The sequence below is a fragment of the Penicillium soppii genome (assembly GCF_028829465.1).
Source record: "Penicillium soppii strain IBT 18220 chromosome Unknown utg000001l, whole genome shotgun sequence".
In the NCBI taxonomy this organism is placed as follows: Eukaryota; Fungi; Ascomycota; class Eurotiomycetes; order Eurotiales; family Aspergillaceae; genus Penicillium; species Penicillium soppii.
In genome coordinates this window covers 455,931-475,692 of record NW_026643231.1, presented here as the reverse complement: position 1 = coordinate 475,692, position 19,762 = coordinate 455,931, and the positions used below count along the sequence as shown (strand labels likewise).

Below are 19,762 nucleotides of genomic sequence, written 5' to 3'. Positions count from 1 at the left end.
TTTAGTAATCTTCGCGATAACTAATGGCCATTGACGCTAAGATCTCACTGGATTCCCTTCAAAATGCCAAGGCTCTCTCAGTTCAATGTTGAGTCTTTCTCGGCGTGTTCGCTCCGCAAATTGATCTCCGGGGGTGAAACATCTGGAAGTTGGAAGACATCGGGTTCGGGGAGTTTCAGTATGCCTCGGGGAGGAATCTTTTCTTCTTCTTGATCTTCTTCTTCTACTAGGAGTTTAAGGAGTCATTCAGTCTCAGCATAAGGTATTCGAGTACAATGTTATTTCCCGTGTGAGAGTGTCATGTCCCAGAATGGAATTATTCTACCAAAAACATTTTCAACAACCTCATAAAGCGGCCGCTGTGTCTGAGGGTTCAGATTATTGATGTATGAAGCAATGCAGCATCTGGGATTCATCGTTGGCTTGTCGATTTCTGTGCCTCTTCGCCCCTGATAAATTTGACTCCGAACAGCAGCCATTGAAATTGAGGACTCAACTAAAGATTACTAGAAAGCCGAAGTAGTATTGTGTCAGCCCTAGTGATCATTCATGTATATTTACGCCTGAGGCATCAATATCCATTACAAAGTCACGTGTTGATTCAGCCACTTTTGGTTAGCGCCAATTGATCGAAAAGAGCCGGAGTAACTGAAGGTTTCCGCAACATTGAGATATATCGCCGCCTTCCAATTCACAATGGGTCCACAGATCAAGATGCTCACTGGAGCATTGTCCGCCTCTACACGGCCGACTCGTACGAGCCATCAATCCCCAATGAAACATCATTTTACTAACAATACGACGCAGTGTCCGGACCGCTGGCAACCTTTTCTCTATCACGATGCTTCTCCACCACCTCCCGGTCCCTCAACTGGTTGGTCCCAAAATACCAAGAAAAGTCCAAGTCTCCCAAGGGTCGGCCTCACGTCGCTACTGGCGGATCCACCCGAGGAACAACAGTCGTGTGGGGAGATTTCGGCCTGCGCATGAAAGACCACGACCGCCGCATGCCCGCATCTGCATTGAAGATCGCCGAAGAGACTATCAAGCGCCGGCTACGAGGAATGAATTACAAGTTGTACAAGCGTGTCAGCGCAAACATCGGTGTCTACACATCCGGTAACGAGCAGCGTATGGGTAAGGGTAAGGGTAAGTTTGATTACTGGACTGTCCGACTGCCCGTGAGCCGAGTTGTTTTCGAATTGAAGGGCGATGTACACGAGAAGGTTGCTCGCGAGGCATTCAGATTGGCGGGTCACAAATTGCCAGGTACGTTACGGATCTTCTTTACTTGAGATTGAGACTGGGGCTCGGATTCGGATTCGTATGCTGATTGTTTCGAACTAGGTCTCTGGGAATTCGTCCACAAGGACGACCCTCCTGTCGTTGGAATTACAAAGCTTGGAAACGGTGTCACTCTCGACTCCCTTAAGCGCGCGCGCAGAAACCCACCCCTCGCTACCGATGACCTCGCTTCTCCCCCGAAGAGCGTCTCCTCCAGCTCCGACCCTACCCAATAAATTTTCATTTCCGCATGATACCGTATTCCCTTTGTTTCTCGGTCATGTCTTTTGTTGTTTTTTTTTTTGGATCGATCAACCCCCCACCCCAGACCCAGGCCCATACCCCTGCTGTCTGCGGGCTTTGGCTGCTATATCGTCAAGTGTTTCATCTGTACATTATCATCAGCTGTTTGCGTCTCTTTAGAGCTATCGAGGTATGGGCTTCTTCGATGGATATCTTGTCTTGGTACTTGGAGTTAGACAAGGAAATATATTCAGCATTTACCTTTACCAGAACCAATTCTTCCAGCGCCCAGTTTTTGTGCTTGGGCGTCCTCGTCATCTTCTGAAGCTGGAACATCTGTTCCTAGACTAGGGCTCACTTCACTTTCAGTGTGTTTCTCGCCTCCTTCAGATGAGGTCAGCTTATGGGAAAACATTTGCTACGAGCGTGTGGCTCACCACCCAACTGTCCCGTCTGCTTTGGGGGAGTTTTAGTGAATTCCTTGATCGACTCATATCTGCACGAATTAGCAGCTAGCATTGATTGTGAAAGTGTCAAGAGTCCATACTGAGTGCTTTCTCCTCCGGGTTCCATATCAACAAGTCTTGGATCTGACATATTGAAGACGTTGAAGTGAGATATTTATATAGTAAGAAAATGCTAGAAACCGTTCAAAGGATAAGGAATACATGATGGAAAAGTTGTCGGATGAAATACAAGAACATGCGGTCCAGTGATATGTGATGACGTATCTTGGATGGACAAGCTTTCTCCGTTCTAGATCCAACGCTTACAGTTTTTGTATCGGATCGATTTATACATGGGTGAGTTTGAGGAAATGGGTGATATATGCAAAATATTCTACTACGGAAGAAACGACAAGTAATAAACGCCATTCTTAACAATGCCATCATGCGCCGGTGGAAATAGGGAAGTAGGCGGATACCCGGGGTTTCGAGCAAGGCGCAAATTGTAGTGCTATAGAATATAGCTTCATGCTTGCTCACCGAAAACCACCTATTGTACAAAATCGTCATTCATCCATTTTTTGGTGATCTAAAAGTCCATGCCCATGAGGTAACTAATGCGGTTAGTTGGATATACTTGCAATATTATTCAACGAAAATACCTTTCGTAAATGCGCATGAACTTAGCCACGAAAGCTTCGAGGTGAAAGATAACTTTCTGTAATGGCATGTATATTAGTAGAGTTTGATTGTTTAAACCAGACATGTACTCACGCTTCCCAATTTGATGCGGTGTTCATAGAAAGCAGACCACTTAATGATATCGGCCTTCAACGGATCGTCAACTCGTGCGACAAGCTTGAATGTCAAAGTCTAGATCGAACTGTTAGTACCTCACAGAATATAATGGGGTGGATCAGGCGTACCTTCAGAACAGTGGTTGGCGGGATACAATGGGTTAGGAGATCATAAAGACGAGCGCGGACCTGCAACAGACGGGCAGGCGACCGTTCAGCCAGGATCTCATCCGCTGTCACGGTAACAAGGGCCTCCCAATCCGGGGGTGGGATCAGAGTCTTATCCGTGACCTTCTCGCTAGATTTCCAAGCATGTCAGACTTCGAACTCGAACGGAATCCATGAAGCGAGCATCATAAACTTACTTTTGTGCATAGATAGACTCAAACATGAGGAGCGCACGACGCAAATTTCGACCACTCTCCTTTGCAATTCTCTGGTTAAGCACCTCCGACTCGGCCCATCCCTCTCTTTGCCCTGCCAAATGGAGCGCAGAACAAATATCGCTCTCAGTAGGCGCGGCAACCCTGACCAGCAGGCATCGAGAACGAATAGGCGCAATGATATTGGAGGTGCTGTTGGCCAAGAGAATCAACCGCAGATTGGGACTGTATTTCTCCATGGTACGTCTGAGAGCAGCTTGAGCATCACGTGTGAGGTGGTCAGCTTCGTTGATCACGACGACCTTGAAGCGCTGCTTCGCGCTCATATCCACCTGCTGTGTCTGCGCAACCTCCTTGAGCAATTCTTGGACGACAACTCGGTCGTAGGTTCCGACGTCTGCGGGAGTGATCTCCATGTGGTAGACTGAGGAGACGATGTTGAATTCTAGCTTTCGGTTGCTCGTCGTTTGGAAGACTCTGGCGTCGATCTTGATCTTTTCGACTCCGGGTCCGTACAATTCCTTCAGTGTTGCAATTATGCGTGTTTTCTTTCCGGCGCCTGACGGTCCATAGACTAGTAGATGGGGGAAGTCGCCGCTTTGTGCCTGTTGAAGATACCTCGTCAGAGCTGTCCGTACTATGGAATGGAATCTCTTACCAATGAGCGCAGGCGATCAGAAAGCTCGGGGTGATATGAGAGAGCATCGAGGGTGCGTGGCCGCAGCTTATCAACAAGAAGAGCCATTTTGAGCTCGAAATTTTGTATAGAGGTATTAAGGGAGGGTTTTGGATAGAGGATGCAGACTGGAGAGGGCAACGCGTGAACGCGTCCTGGAAGACAATTAATTCTTGGTCCGTGCGCCCACACTACCATAGGTCTATAGTTACCAAGTTGATTTCAACACCTTTTTGTTGACAAGAATACATGCATGAATTCAACAATATATACAGCTAGTATTTTTTTCTAGGTATATGATGACCTTTCACCAAACTCCGATATGTATAGTACATAAAAAATTTGCTTATGAGATGAGATGGATGCGGGAAAAACCAGGCACAACACCACTGACGTTCCTTGTACACTGTTCAATGGTCAAATCTATGCAGAACCACACAGATGAGCGAATAATTAATTCCACTGCGCCATTGAGGCGAATTGGTTATGACGAAATAGGCTTCAAAACACCGTTGTCATCATATTTCGCTTCTGTTATGTGTCAGTCCAGGTGAATAGACAATAAAAACGATAGGAAAGATGGACTCACTGAAGAAGGTATATGACAGGGTAATAGTATCAATACCCTGCATATTGGGATCGGTAGCAAAGTCGGGATCAATGAAGAAGAAAACAGGCATATCGACCGACTCTCCAGCATTGAGCTTCTGCTCCTCAAAGCAGAAGCATTGGATCTTGCTGAAGTACGGCGCAACCTGACCAGGCGTGACGCTGTATGTTGCGACTCCAATGATATCATTTGGGCCCTTATTCGTCGCCGTATAGAATGCCAGCGCGGTCTCTCCGGGTAGTACTCGGACCTCGCGCTGCTGGGGAGTGAACTTCCAGGGGAGTACATCTGAGACCGAGCCGTTGAATGTGATGCGGAGACGGCGGGAGTCGGTGACTGGTGTCACACGCGCGGAAGTGTCGCCGTCGCCGGTGCGGTGGGTGAGGATGGGCTGGCCACCCCAGCCAGTTTGCTGGCAGATCTGTAGGGCAATTGTAAGCTCCTGCTTATACAGAATTTAGTCCAGAGGGATGGGAATTGGCGTACCATTTTGTAAAGAGGGACGGATCCATATGCGAGGGCAACCGTTCCGAGAATGATACTGATAGTATAGTACCTGATTGGGTTTATTAGCACATATGTACCCCAGGATGCCAATTATGCACTCACATAGTAGAAGTATTGCGTTTCTGCGACTCCAGAGTATTAAAAGGCGCCGCAGACGAATTGCGTTGTTCCTGCTGCAAGAAATTCCTCGAGAAGTGCCTCCGCTCTACTTCAAATACGCTCTTGCGGAGATAGATTGATCGCTGTGGGATAGTCCCTGTCAGCGCAGAACGCCCCCATGAGGGGAGTAATCGTGAAAACATAGTTATATGAACTCAATGAGATCGGATGTTGAGTCTCGAAAGAGCCCAGGATCCGCAACACGTGATAACCCTGGCTCGACGCCTTATCGATAAGCCCCAAGCTTTGAGTCACGTTACCCTAAACGGCGAGCGATATATGGCCCTGGGGTAATATCGAGGTTGAATCATTTTTTTGGATTGTAGTGGTTCATTAGCCAGATCGCGTAGGAGGCTGTATTGAAATTGAAAAGGAATTGCCCTCGCAGCTGCGTACCCCATATGGTCGGTAAGATCGACAGAGTGAACAAGTATAGAACAACTGATCATAGGTTTTCATGACTGTATTACTATTTTGTACCTGATGGTGCTATACTAGAGGCGAATAGAGCGTTCATAATTATACAGCAAAATTAATTAAGATAATACAGTATGGTAGCATTCCGAAGTCTAAAATGACCAACGAAATACAACCGTTTGCTTAAAAAGTTCAGGCGGCTCACTTGGCCAAAGTCTAATTCAGCACGTTCGATGTGATGCGACCAAAGACTCCTCGCACCATGCTGGGCCGCTCACGAAGGCAGGTTATAACAATAGCAGCGCTAAGGGCAAATGCAACGCGTTCTCGGTATTGATACTGGGAAACACCAACGCGTCAGCACCTCGTGATTATTCTGGAACCTGTCACAGGCCAATTTGGGGGTATTTAGAAGGGGGTGGGGGAAAGGGGGTGTAAGCCTGTCATGGACAGAGGATGCGAGGGTCCGATGCATACCTTTTTATCATACAACCGTGGCAAAACGGTGGCGGCAGCCCGGGGTACCACAAATAGTGCCAACTCCTGCCTCTTCCGCGCTTTCTCGGCCAATACACTCCACCCACACATGAAACATCCCATGCCGACGCAGAGTCCCGAGTCCCACATCATCGGAGTGACTGTCTTCGGGTCAAAGATCCTAGGGCCAAGTCTAGTCCGAGCGAGACACACGCCGTAGTAGAAAAGACTGACAAATGAAGAGAGAAAGGCGGATGATCGGGCTGCATCTGTGAGAGCTCGGCGGAGGGCTGTTGCAGACTTCATCCCCCGTAGGCGGAAAATTATCTGCAGGGGGATATAGGTCGCACAGGCAAATTTGAAGGTTTTGGCAAATCGATACAGCGCGTGTTTCTCGCAATTAGGCCCACAGCCCATGTGTACCATTTCGCAGGGGATCCGATTCATCTTTGCTGGATCGCCCCACTCCACTGGCCAGTTATAATCTTTGCACATCGACTGAAGAAGAGGCGCCTGGCCTGTATCTTTTCCATACACGAAGACTCCCCGTCGGACGCGTCGCAAAGCTTCAATCAAACGTGAGTCAACCTGCGCAGCTTGTCCAATCCACTTCTCATATGCCCTGGGAAGTCTTTCTGGGAGATAAAACCATGCCCACATGACTATAGCGGAACTCATGGCAAAAGTACTTGCGTCAAATAGGCCAGGAACAATGGATTCGATGTTTGTCCAGCGGTTCTGGGCCCGGCGGCGACGGGACCATCGGTTCCATGCGACACACGCGACCACATCTGCTGCCCTGGTGGCCATGTAAATTGTCAGGTCCATTGTTCTCCCTGTTAATTCGGGGCGGTGGTGCTCCAGTGGATTGGCCAGTACACGACCAGGATCTTTCCCCTGGTCTGCAGAGTCCCGGGTAGCTTTGACATCTTCTATCGGTAGACAGGTGCGGTTTTTGTTGAGAAGTTGGAAACTGAACCATCCCGATAGGAAAGAGATCACGAATCGAATCAAACGGTCGAGCCCTTGTGAGATCCGAAGGTCAACTTTGAAAAGCCTTGCTGTGATCAATGCGCAAAGACGATTCAATCCTATTGGCAGTAGGGTTGAGCCGCCTACCAAGGCAGCACAAGATGTTGGGAAACTGTTAGCACGTAAAGGTCCAGTTAAGACTTTAACCAGCTGTTGAAATTCAAGTCAGCCACAACACTGCATTAAGGGCGATTTGACTTGATAAACCACAGTAAAGGTAGAATTGAAATCCAGCGATACTGCATACCTCTTGGAGTTTTTGTTGGGCTGTCCAGTCTTTAGTACGTAGTCGACGTACATAAGACGCGAGTTTCGGGGTGACAGAAGACAGGTACCCGAGTGCATAGGCACGAAGGAGGCTACAGTCACAATCAGCAAGGGCTTCTTAGATCACACAGTTGCACCAAGCCATAAGGCTAATAGATCGCATAGACTCACGGCTTGAATATCCGGACGTTGTCCCTTCCATGACGTTTATGTGTAGGTTCCATGTTGCCGGAAACTTGCATGTCATGACCCTCCGGGAGATGTCAACATCACAGTTTCCGAACTAATCAGGAGGTTTGGATCAGTATGTGAACTCTGATGGGATTCACAAAAATCGTCCTCGCCTATCAAGGCAATTGGATTGACTAAAAGCGAAACAGGTTATGTTCGTGACCTACAATTGCAACTCCCGAAATTTGGGTAGTATTTCCAAAGGGATATTTGACGCCTGCACACCTGCGCGCCTGCACGCCTGCACACCCGCACACCTGCACACCTGCACACCTGCACACCTGCACACCTGCACGATCGTTTTTGTTTTAATTTTTTGGGGATGATCGACCGTTGATCCGGTGTAACGGTCTTGTAGGTCGATATGAGAAAGAGGTTCGGTGTGGTTGGACCTCGGTTCGTAGTTTCAGAAAGAAAAAACAGAAGAAAAAAAAAAAAAAAAAAAGCCTCCCCCGCAAGAGATCCAAAGTCAAGTGTACCGATTTAGTGAGGATAGACGATCATCCGAAGGGGGTTTGTCGGGGTGATGATTGTCGGTATAGCGGGGCCAACATTTATTAAGGCCCACGGATGATTTAATTAAAAGCCCAATTGGAGCATCTCAGGAGGCGCCCCGAAAACAAGATGGAATCGCACTGACTTAATAATGTGCTTTGAGGTTTTTGAAGAAAGAGGCCAATGCAAACAGGAAAATAAAATTCGAAAGTACCATATAAAGAAAAAAAGTCAAGAGAAATGTAGACGAAGTTGTGCATATACAATGGATGAAAAGGAAAGTAAGGGGCTACTTAGAAGAAGAAGGGAAAAGTACTTGCAGAGTACCTGTCAAGTACCTGCAAAGTGCTCTCGTGTGAGGGCCTCGGGGGTGTTCCCCGGGGGTCCAATAGCTCTCCCCAGGAACACACTAAATACCACAGCAAGCCACAGCGGAACGGTTGTAATTTCCGTAATTTCCGTAATTTTGGTACTGTTACGTCAACGCAAATTTGCATGTGATGAGCCTCGACGGCCGAAGAGCCCTGGGAGTAGTTGCTTTGATGACCTTTCTCTTCTTGATATCTCTCTTGGTTTTTGACTCTTCCTTCTGACATTCACTTGTCCTTCTTTTTCATCGCACTATAATATACCCTTGCTCTCTCATCGCGACCATCCCTACCTCACTACGTCGCATTATCAGATCAACGCCCGTGGCCTTGATCTACCCCCCGCGTCCTTCGTTTGTGGAGTCGAACCTTCTTTATCAACTCTATCGCATACTATAGAGTCTGTTCTGCTATCTAAGGCATGATAGTTTACTATCGGTCTGCGCTACTCTTGACGTCAGAGTAGCACCAAGTTCTTTGCGAACCCTTTATATCAATCACTCATATTCAACTACTTTTCACCATGGAGGGACATGGGACGGAAGTTCAGACCGGGCGCACATCTCCTCCATCCGGTCCCTTTGGTTGTGAGTTTTTTTAAGCATGAATATGCACTCGTTCTTCTCTAATGTCGATTTACAGACTCCTTTCTCTCTCCTATGGACACTCCCTTTGAACAGGCACCTGCTCTTCCCCCAGGACCGTCTCTTCTTGATGATAATGAATCGAACATGCTCGACAACTTTTTTACCACCATGAATGCGAATCATTTTACGAATGACTTCTGGATGCGCCAAGAACACAAACCCGGGGTCCCCAATTTCGAATGGTCAGCTGAGCTACCTCCAAATTTCGAAGGATCAACTACCTCACTTTCACAACCAACGTTTCAGCAACATGGGCTAGGAAAATCAGCAGGGGGGCTGATGGTAGGAAATCCCGCAGGCTCGGATATCTTTGCCGCAGCGTCTATGCTCTACCAGAGTGGTCTCAACGGGTCAGAGTTGGGTTCCTCGTTGGCACAACAAGCCTTTGCGGGCCATATACTTCCTCAAAATGGGGCGCAACCTCGAAATCACTCACATACTGGAATACCTATTCATGATTCAGCATCGTCTGCATCCCGAGCTGACGTTCCAACTGGATATCATACCTCAGAGATGTTCTTTGACGTCCGCGACCCTATTCCTGCAGATCAGCATCCATCAAGAAAAGTCCGAAGTCTACGTTGGGGCTCAGATGCTAGTTTCATGGATCAAGGGTATCTTCGTCCACCCGATCAGCCCGATGAAGAGCAGCGCACAAATGATTTACTTGATCACCTCGGATGCTTTGAAACGCAAAATAGTGCAGCCAATACACGGCCACCCAGCCCTGAACGGATGATAGGAGCACCCCCTTCCCGGCCTTCCTTCCACGGTGCTGCTGTGCCAGAGGAGAGTTCACAACCTCGAAAAAGGTCAAGGGTTGTCAAGGAGGAGGAAGATTACTCCGATGAAGACGATGGGAGACCCTCATCGAGAAAATCCAGAGGATCAATCAGCAAAGCCCGAAGGGTATCAACGGATATGTCTAGAAAAGCCCGGCTGCAACAAGGGCCCAAGGCCGCACGAGAGAATCTCACCGAAGAGCAAAAGAGAACCAACCACATCTTGTCCGAGCAAAAGCGCCGAAATCTCATTCGCCAAGGCTTCGAAGATCTTTGCATCTTAGTCCCTGGTCTAAGAGGCGGTGGATTCAGCAAAAGCGCCATGCTTACCGGAGCTGCCGACTGGCTGGAAGACCTTCTCCGAGGCAATGAGATACTTCAAGGGCAACTACATGATTTGAAGAGCATTAATGGTTTGGTTATGCCGCGATGATAATCTTTGTGACACGACCACAACCTTGATTTATGATCTCATGGATGGCCCTGCTTTGTTTTCTCTCTCTCTCTCTCTCTCTTTTGGATTGCAAGCGTTTCAGCGGGCGGTTTGTATGTACAGACTGGCTGGTCGGCGTTCCATATTCTCACATCACAAACCCTGATTATCATGATACCAATTTTCTTCGAAGGTTTGCTTGTTCGTCTCGGCACACCCTCTCTCTTCCTTTTCTTTCCCCCATTTCCCCTTTTTTCTTTCTTTCAAATTCACCCAGGGTGGTGCAATTGCACCATGGTGCCCCGGCGGATAGCCTTTTCTTGTTTCTATTTACATGCCGTGGTGATACCAAGTCACCTTCTGACTTATCCTCGGCACATATCGATACCCTAGTGCATAATTTCAAAAGGCCGTTACTGGCAGATCATACTGGACGTTTTAGGCTTTGTTTGTGGTATCACACAAATAATGCAAATGAATCATTCGCCCATTATCGGAATTTCTCGCGCGATAACTGTAGTTCAAGCATCAATTTACTAGATTTATTTTACCTCTAAAAAATACGAAGTATTAGCCGCACGATACACATAGATAATCAAGACTTGACGGCCTAAGCGCAGATAGGCTTCAACGGCGATTCCACTCGATATTTGAAGTCATCGAGATTGACCAATAAAGATTTCAAGATTTCAATCTGATTTGTCGTCATCTTGGGATATATTCCCATAGATCTTCTCCATTAAAATATGGACAAATACAATATGGTAACTACGTAGGTAGAGCCATTGTTATTGATGTAATCGCCAAGACTTCCACTTCCACTCATTATCTCTATGTTTTGTCCACCGCTCTCCAAGGACTGTTTTGCCATGTGAGACGCGTCGACTCCAACCTTAAATCCGAGCTCAGCAATCACCTGTGGACCCATTATGCCAAAGCGAAAGCATGACGATGCTCAAGAAGAGAGCTATGCCTATCTCAAACCCCAAGTTCGCCGCGTCCCAGAGAAGACTATTAAGTCGAAATGGACCCCTCTCCCGGAACCTGTCCAGGAAAAGGTCCGCGACATATTCCACTCACTCGAGCGACCGGTGATAGTGAGGAATCAAAATGAGCGAAAGCGCATCGAGGCGCAGGGCGCAGTACAAGCGGTTGTACGGAAGTGAGCATACTTTGTCTCATCGCAAACAATTGTTCTACAGTTCGGAGATGCTGATCGCCTACCCTTGCGTTTAGTCTAAGCAAACGACTCCCGCGAATGCCTTTCCCGCCTATTACCAAGGAGTCCAGTTTCGACTACGAATCTGCATTGGATGATCATGTATGCGACCATTCCTAGTTGTGATGATAACCCGATACTGATTCCCTTCCAGCGTTTGCTTGAAGCCAACTTGGCTACGATGAATGATAGCGTGGATTTGCTGAAAGCGGAAATCGCTAAAGAAGAAGCGCTCCTTGCCAGTGATAAGAAAGCACTCCTGGAAATGGACAAAAACGCTAAACGGGCCGAGGTTGAAAGGAAAAGGCAGACCAAGAACGTATGTGATGGAGTCTGCATATATCCAAAATTGGCGCTAACTGTTGATTCAAGGAACACCCGGTGCTTCGGCAGCTGGATACGCTTCCTTCAACCGAGGGCTCTGCGTCGTCTGAGTTTACTCTTCTTGGTGGGAAAGAAGGCCCAGCAACTTTGGATGAGGTATGTACTCTGGATCCCATGCCAGCTTTTCATGTAAACTTACAATTCTCTACTCCAGTTGGATGCCGATCCTGAAGTGCGAGGTATCATGAAGCAGCTGCATGGCCATTTACAGTCCATGCAAAGCAATACCGCACCATTCGCCGACCTCAGTGATGCCATTACTCGTTCACAGGCTGCATTGGATCTATACTCGATGCCGAACGATTGATTGATCGCCATGGGACAGTAATCCACCCCCACAGACTTATCACAACACGGCACTCGATACTTATTGACACATGACAAACCTCGGACCAGGGTATGCGCGCTTACTGAAGAAGCAAAAGAAGTGCCGAGCTTGGCGATCCAGAAACACCCTGAAAATCCTTGTCGCGTGTTCAGAATCCAATGCATTCAACCACCAGCTGCATATGGTGAAACTGTGCACGGTTGAAATCATCTCAATAATGGGTTCTGTGTCCATGCAGGGGTAGACATCAACTATGCTGGATCAAGAAATGTAAGGCAATGCGGCAGTGCGGCGAGTCCATGCACATCTGGTCCAATCTGGGAGGTTCTACCTAGGTATGTCTCAAGGATCATCCGATAGACAACCCGAGGCTCCACGGCATGGAGGAAATTATAATCGGAAGATCGTAATCAAAGAATAATACATCAATGCCAATGTTTTGTACACTTTTAAGCTTTTGGCTCCCAAGTTTAAAACCAGCAGTGTTTCAAAATCTAGAAGTAATAACTCGATACATGATTTATACCTGCTACTTAAATTTATATATATTCTCGCAAATTGATATGTGGCTGGAGAAAGGGTTCAATGTATATCCATCAAAGAAATGGATAAAGGTAGACATGACAGACTATCAGAAACACAGATAGAGTACTAACGATTTATATCTAGGCTATTCAACTATAATGTAGCAAATGTATAGCGAATGTAATGCCTCGACCGAGGTCTCGTCCCTCGGTGGCGGGAGAGCAAAATGCGGAGCAGTTCGGAGGGGTGACTCCGCTTTCTCCATCCCCAAGAACTTTTTGACGTTTCCCTTCTCCAAACCACTGGACTGCAGGCAGCCATTTCACTCCGGCCCTGGTGGTTCTTCTGAATAATTGCGCAATGACCGAAAAGAATGCGCTAGGCGCGGCCTCCAATGCGAAGGCGAGGACTGGGGATGCAGGAAAGGATACCAGCGTCAAGGACTCGCAAACATCTGCGGCCAAGGCCGAAACGACCGGCCTGGGGAGTCACTCCAGCCCAAAGAAGCGCCGGAAGGTGAATCACGGTAAGGTGCCGTTGCGCAGCATGCGACAGGGATCTGGGCGCAGCCGATTCTGTTGCGCATCCCGATAAGAAACCTCTTTGCTAACAAGCATTTTCTGCTTTTTAGCCTGTGTCTATTGTCGCCGTTCGGTAAGCTCAAGTCTCAGAATTATTGCGCGCTCGGTCGCTTCATGCTGGGCCATTGCTGCGCTGTTGCGTATCATTCCAAGGACCTGGCTTTGCTAACGGGATTTGTTCGTGTGGGACAGCATATGACCTGCGACTCGGTACGACGCCTCTACCTCTCCCTTTCCCTTTCGCAACCCTTCGCATTTGAAACCCTTAGCGCGAAATTGCGGGAAATTATTGAATCCAGCTGACTCTGAATCTATGAAGGAGCGACCATGCACTCGGTGTATAAAGCGTAACATTGGTCACCTCTGTCATGACGAGCCGAGAGAAACTGCGAAACGGGGGCGTGGCGAACACGACAATTCCGCCGCAGACGAGGAGGGCTCGTCGAACAATGAGCTGGGCAACGTTCAAGGTATGCCTAGGAGTGTTGATCTCGATGCTGCTGGCCAGCAACCATTTCCCGAAAGCACCATCGGAATCGCACCCTCGGCCGTAAATCCAGGAACTGTACCTCCGACCAATCTCTCCGCATCTAGCCAAGGACTCGAGGGTAACAACCGTAAGTTTGCGGGAAGTTTTATTTTTCGCTTCTGGGATCAGCTGACGTAGGATGAAAGTCATGCAATATAACGACTGGGTAGGTGGCCAGAACCAGTTTCAGGATATGCATTCTCTTCACCCGTCGTACATGTTCAATGCACATGAAGTCACCAATGAGTATAACCTCCTTGGAGACTTCCTCAGTAACAGTTTGTTGGATGACGGGGCTATCTACCAAAATCAGGATATGCAGGGAATTTACTCCGATACCTCGTTGATGAATTCGATGAACGGCATGAATGTGCCGGGTGGCCTGCCTCCACCAGCACAGCTGCCACCGCCGGCCCAGAATCCAGCACTACCAGGAGACTCGATTCAACAACCTACAGCAGTCGGGAACGACAAAGCTCGGGAAACATATTACATGACTGCCGCCGACCCGGCAGGAACCGACCCCCCAGAGGAGCGAATGAACAAGCTCCTCAAGGCGAAATATGACGCTGGGTTATTGAAACCATTCAATTATGTCAAGGGGTACGCCAGGCTGAACCAGTACATGGAAAAGAACATGCAACAAATATCTCGGCAAAAGATTCTGCGGCAGCTTGACAAGTTCCGCCCCAAGTTCCGAGAACGTATGCAGAGTCTAACTGATATTGAGCTCATTCTCGTGGAGATGTGGTTCGAACGGAGTCTTATGGAATACGACCGCGTGTTTGCCAGTATGGCTATCCCCGCCTGCTGCTGGCGCCGAACCGGCGAGATTTTTCGAGGAAACAATGAGATGGCACAGCTTATTGATGTTCCAGTAGAGGGATTACGTGATGTGAGTTCTCGGACTCCGATTGGCTGTTTCTGTTTTATAAAAGCTAACAATTCTATACAGGGCAAACTTGCTATCCATGAGATCATCGTTGAAGATCAGCTGGTGAGCTACTGGGAGAAGTTTGGCGCCATTGCCTTCGACAACACACAAAAGGCTATGCTCACCAGCTGTACACTGAAGAGTCCTAACCCTAACTCAACCAGTGATGGGATTACCTGTTGCTTTTCCTTCACTATCAGACGGGATAACCACAACATGTAAGTGTCCACTCATGGAATGATGGGCTGTGACTGACAATGATGTAGCCCTTCGCTTATTGTTGGGAATTTCCTTCCCATTGATAGGTAGGTAGAGCCGTCTATTGGAATTTTCTGCTTCACGGCCTGCAAAAATGTTTCAATGCTGTTTTGTTCTTGTTCAATTGATTCCCCGAGGCTTTTGCCACAAAATGTACAGTTGGTTTATGTATCTCTATGTGACAACAACCACTCTGGTTTGGCCACAGAAACATCTCAGTTACAAGTCGATCTAAGGTAGCAAGTATATCGAACTTAAGCCGAGGAGCCTATCGAATATGAATCCTATTTTCCCTTTTCTGCCATCTGATACCTGATCAGTCACTGCAGAAAACGAGAGTCAAACTGAGACCTAAGGAGTACATCGTTTGCAGCGTTTGGTTCACGCGAGTTGATAAGTCACGAAGTAGTCTCCTCCTACTCTTCTTTCTCCGCCCTCAATCTCCCATATCAACCACACATCCGTGGATCACCGCCTATCTATCATGCCGAACCTACGGGCTCAATCTAGGCACGTTGTTGTCATGCACGTGCCCCTGCATCTATTCCCCAATTTGGCGCGTTTGACACGCCGGACAAACCACGGATTTGTTTCCTTTCAACCTTCTTTTTTCTCTACTTTCCTCCCAATTTCCATCTTCAGATAACACCGCTTATTTTATTCATTCGAGAATCGAACTCTTGTTTTTCATGATGGCGTTCAACGGCCAGCCCATTTCGGGCATGTCGTTGATAGGCACGTGCACCTGCATTTCTTCCCGATTGAGACATGCAACTAACTTGTGATTTGCACCAGATTTTACGTGTCTCATACAGACAAACTTCTCTACTGTGTCTTTGAATCAGCCTCTTCTTAGTTCTGAAGCTCTGAGTTCCGGACTAATCGAGAGACTGGACAACGAGCTCCGCAACAACCCATTTACCCTAATTGCGCCATCTGGTTTGGATTTGAGAAGACTGGAAACCGTCGGCACTTCGCTATGGAATAGCTGCTCTCAGCTGATCAATGCACGTGGCCATATCCCAGCTGATGCACGAATCCTTGCAAGAGCTATGGCTTTCGCCTTTGCTCTATTGAACAAGGCCATGGCGCCTAACGTTCCAGGTTGCTGGTCAGTACTAGACTACAAAAGTAATTAGACTAACATGGCCTATAGGATGGATCAACTCATGGTCTTGGGCTCTTAAGGCTGCACAGACCTGCCTTGGTAGTTTCCCCTCCTCAACGTCAATACAATGAGGTTCTCAGCTCTAACAATGTCAACAGCGGCCAACCAACTTGAGCTCGCATATGGACTTTTGAGTGTTGCAGCAGTGCGGCTTGAAGCCCTTCAGCCACCTTACGTGATACTAGATTCCCGTCTGAACGTCAGTCTCACTACAAAGTACTGGTTGCTCCGCATTCGTCTGGTGAGTTTTCTTTTTTCCATTTAATGTATCAACATTATGATATAGAACTGACACAGCTCCAGAATGTGGCACAGAATCGATTGATTATGGCAGAGCATCTCTGGACCAATATCTCTACTCCGGTCTCGACCCGGGACTGTCGAATGGTCCTCGAGACTTGTTTCTTGGTTGGGGACTCTGTATTTATGCCGGATACAAATTCAGCCCTTATTTGGCTACAGAGAGCAAATGACGCACTGAACCGTCTGGATATTTCTACTGAAATGGCATTCCCTGATTACCATGACTGGAATCTCGTCATTCAACACTACATTGGTAAGTGACCGGGTGCAGTTGGAGAGAGCTAGACTAATATTTTGCAGCTACAGCTTGTTTGAAGCACCGAACTCCGAGAACGCATGTCATTTTTGTGCAGGCGATGAATAACTTGAGAGGAGTATGCCAATTTGATGAAGCTGGATGAGCTGTGACTGACTTTGTTAGTTGTACATGGAACACCCTGCTGTGGTTCTTCTTGATATCTCCTTAGGAATCACCCAGCCAACTACTGAGAGAACCATTCGAGGTAATCATCACCACTTTGACCATCCGAGATGTTGCTGACTCTATTATATTAGCCTTTCAACATACCGTTGGGCGAATGCGCATTACAGATGCTAACATGACAACGTGAGTACTCCGATCAGTTTTGACCGAACGGTATCTAACGACAGACTTAGAATCTTCCATTTCGTCTACTATTTGAACCAGCTAGAGTATGTATCTCCCAATTTTTAGACGGACGAGTGATACTGACTGCCAGTTAGTCCGAATGCAGGAATGAAGGCAATGGAAACCTTGCTCCTACTTCCTCTCCCAACCGGAGAATGGACAGAGAGATGCCTTGTTGCATTCGTTGAACATCAGTCTAAATCTAGGGAGCCGCACTCCACGCGAATCAAAGCCCTCCAAGGCGTGATCAAAGCACTGGAAAATCGGGGATTTCCAGCGATCAGCAAAAGGGCGGCCCATGCCACCGTCACAGTACGCTATGCACACTCCTGTCATAAATGAGAGATATGGACTAACACTATCTGCAGCACATCTGCAAGATGACTGCTGAGGCGCTTTCCAAGAACAAGCTCGGATCTGCTGTGGATTGGCTTCGCATTTGCAATGATCCCAAGATGTCCAGTAACTGCAGTGATGAATATGTGCGCACTATCCAGTTGTCAGTGCAGAATTTGAATTCTTTTTCACTATTCGATCTGACTATTTCTCAGGAAGCTGATCGCGTGCTTCGAGCACGTGGGGGACTACACCTCCGCTCATAATCTGATGATGCGTGGCCTGATCCAGAATGCGTATGATTGCAAGAGAATGTACCTGGCATACAAGATCGCTTTGCGGTCCGGACAGGATTGTACCCGTATGAGAAGAAAACTCTGAGACTTGGAGACCGTGGCTAACATGATCGAAGGTTTTTTCGAAGACCGATTCCCGTCGCACGCCATCCCGCACAAGAATATGAGTCTTACTTCATGCGCCATGGAAGCCCAGAGACTGCGAAAGCCCGCTGAGTTTCTGAGCTGTCTCGATGTATTGATCAAAGCCACGTTTGAGGATGAAATTTATCACAGTGATTTCTCTGCTGCTGAACATCATATGTGAGTGGTACCATTCAATTTCTAGCTAAGAAAGCTGACGTTCGTACTTTGAATAGATTTTTAATCTGCCTTGTTCTGAACGAGCTGGAGTTCCACTGCAACGCAAAGCGCCCCTGTAGCGAAGACTTCTACGACCGCGTTGAGACTGTGATGGATGATGGTATGTTTTCCTCAGGCCATAGCAATTTTCGATATTGATGGCTTTTTGCAGCTCTGTACTATGCACAGGAACACCACAGCTATGAAGGTTCTGACCGCGACGTTTCGGTCACTCAGGTGCAATGGCTTTATCAAGCAACATACCGCGTAGGCTTGAAACTTGTCAAACTTCGCAATCTTTCATTGCTCTTCAAGGCCTTGAAATACTCTCACGACGTTTGCTCAGCAGAAATTCAGTTTCTAGGTACATTGGCTGACATATGTATAGTTCACACTTCTGTATCGTGATTTCGCAGGCCCCGAAGCCAATTCCAAAGCACCTCGGCCACATCTGTTCGCGATCAATCATATTCTAATTCTTGCCTATGCCGATGTAGCTCGCCGCGCGACCAACTTGGATGAAAAGGTTAGTCAGAACAAGATTTGCCCTCATAGCCTCCTCGCGAACGATTGACGTTGTTCCATCCCGTGAAAAGCAAAGCTGATGACATGGCAGATCAACAACTATCTATGCTTGCATGCATCTTTCAAGGTCATGGAAGAACTTACTGGTTGGGAAGACGGCGAAGAAATGCCAACCCCGCACACGATCGCACTTGAAGCAAAACATTATGCCGAAGGGCAATTCTTCAACTTTGAGGCTACCATCCGTCTTGGCCTTTGGGACGACCTCCTCGAGATCTGTAGGAACGAAAAGCGGTTCCCCCAACCCCAGTGGTACCCTCAAGTATTTGATCTGATTCTGCAAAGCGGCGCTCCGCTTCTGATTACCGCGAAGGTCATGAAGGTATGTCCCGATTCCCAATCTTCCCCCTGGGAATCAAAGCTAACACTAAAACAACAGCGATTCATCTACAGCATGATGGAGCTGATTGAGAACAATGACGTCAACGAGGTTTACTACCGCATGAAAATGCCCCGCTACCTTCGTTGTCTATTCTTGGTGGCCTCTTCAAACACCCCAAGGGAAATCAGACCTGGAAATTTCGTTCCTTCCATGACTGACCCCTCGCTCGCCTGGGAAGTGCTCGGGCGAATTTACACGATTGCGAAGACCGAAGCGGACAAGGAATTCGATCCACAGGCCGCAATGAATCTGGGCGTGATCGAAACCGGATCGGAGGCGTACATCGTCGGCGGGAAGAACCCCTTCCCTGCTCAGGAGTTGACAGAGGTTGCTCTTTTGGCCTTCAACAAGGCTGCTGAGTTCTATCGCGACTCTTTAGACATGGAGTGCTACTACTGGTCGCAGAAGGCCATTGATCTTGCGCGTCTTCTTCCCGGCCCTGAGGGCGATGTACTTGTTGCGACACTTGAGGAACGGGCGAAGAGATTGATTTAGGGATTTGAGCAATGGTGCGAGTTTGAGAGGTCTGAAACTAAGTTTGTGATGAAGGGAAAGAGAAGGGTTGTATGAGTATTGGAGGGTGTTGACTGAGATGATTGAGGTGGTGAGGTGAAGGTTGAGAGAAGTGGGTTTGAGCGATGTCGGAGTAATTTGCTTGAGGAATGGATGAAGCGGAGGATCTACCTGTA

General features: G+C 47.8%; 7 protein-coding genes across 7 annotated transcripts; 4 read left to right on the top strand and 3 right to left on the bottom strand.

Annotated features, from left to right (window-relative positions):
- Positions 1-696: 696 nt before the first annotated feature.
- Positions 697-1,520, top strand: N7529_000165 (mitochondrial 54S ribosomal protein uL16m; the record flags this gene model as incomplete). Its single annotated transcript, XM_057235696.1, has 3 exons — positions 697-754; positions 808-1,269; positions 1,348-1,520. 3 exons carry the CDS (start codon positions 697-699, stop codon positions 1,518-1,520), a joined length of 693 nt encoding a protein of 230 aa, XP_057102499.1.
- A 257-nt stretch (positions 1,521-1,777) lies between these two features.
- On the bottom strand, positions 1,778-2,124 carry N7529_000164 (uncharacterized protein; the record flags this gene model as incomplete). The annotated part of the gene is made up of 3 exons (XM_057235695.1): positions 1,778-1,911; positions 1,965-2,023; positions 2,075-2,124. The coding sequence occupies 3 exons, from the start codon at positions 2,122-2,124 to the stop codon at positions 1,778-1,780; spliced, it is 243 nt and encodes an 80-aa protein (XP_057102498.1).
- A 438-nt stretch (positions 2,125-2,562) lies between these two features.
- Positions 2,563-3,898, bottom strand: N7529_000163 (replication factor C subunit 5; the record flags this gene model as incomplete). The annotated part of the gene is made up of 6 exons (XM_057235694.1): positions 2,563-2,587; positions 2,636-2,691; positions 2,748-2,846; positions 2,900-3,068; positions 3,136-3,758; positions 3,812-3,898. The coding sequence occupies 6 exons, from the start codon at positions 3,896-3,898 to the stop codon at positions 2,563-2,565; spliced, it is 1,059 nt and encodes a 352-aa protein (XP_057102497.1).
- Positions 3,899-4,313: 415 nt separating this feature from the next.
- Positions 4,314-7,522, bottom strand: N7529_000162 (cytochrome c oxidase assembly protein; the record flags this gene model as incomplete). Its single annotated transcript, XM_057235693.1, has 8 exons — positions 4,314-4,360; positions 4,419-4,860; positions 4,926-4,995; positions 5,049-5,202; positions 5,768-5,861; positions 6,000-7,181; positions 7,279-7,390; positions 7,470-7,522. 8 exons carry the CDS (start codon positions 7,520-7,522, stop codon positions 4,314-4,316), a joined length of 2,154 nt encoding a protein of 717 aa, XP_057102496.1.
- A 1,393-nt stretch (positions 7,523-8,915) lies between these two features.
- Positions 8,916-10,254, top strand: N7529_000161 (basic helix-loop-helix domain-containing protein; the record flags this gene model as incomplete). Its single annotated transcript, XM_057235692.1, has 2 exons — positions 8,916-8,979; positions 9,035-10,254. The coding sequence occupies 2 exons, from the start codon at positions 8,916-8,918 to the stop codon at positions 10,252-10,254; spliced, it is 1,284 nt and encodes a 427-aa protein (XP_057102495.1).
- A 929-nt stretch (positions 10,255-11,183) lies between these two features.
- On the top strand, positions 11,184-12,164 carry N7529_000160 (uncharacterized protein; the record flags this gene model as incomplete). Its single annotated transcript, XM_057235691.1, has 5 exons — positions 11,184-11,416; positions 11,491-11,575; positions 11,628-11,792; positions 11,846-11,953; positions 12,012-12,164. 5 exons carry the CDS (start codon positions 11,184-11,186, stop codon positions 12,162-12,164), a joined length of 744 nt encoding a protein of 247 aa, XP_057102494.1.
- A 906-nt stretch (positions 12,165-13,070) lies between these two features.
- On the top strand, positions 13,071-19,568 carry acuM (gluconeogenesis transcription factor RDS2; the record flags this gene model as incomplete). Its single annotated transcript, XM_057235690.1, has 23 exons — positions 13,071-13,236; positions 13,342-13,364; positions 13,611-13,908; positions 13,991-14,715; positions 14,776-14,972; positions 15,021-15,059; positions 15,869-16,116; positions 16,169-16,219; positions 16,279-16,421; positions 16,484-16,736; positions 16,784-16,857; positions 16,905-16,986; positions 17,039-17,090; positions 17,141-17,176; positions 17,228-17,444; positions 17,501-17,631; positions 17,684-17,829; positions 17,881-18,067; positions 18,124-18,227; positions 18,279-18,442; positions 18,495-18,632; positions 18,723-19,013; positions 19,071-19,568. 23 exons carry the CDS (start codon positions 13,071-13,073, stop codon positions 19,566-19,568), a joined length of 4,263 nt encoding a protein of 1,420 aa, XP_057102493.1.
- Positions 19,569-19,762: the final 194 nt, after the last annotated feature.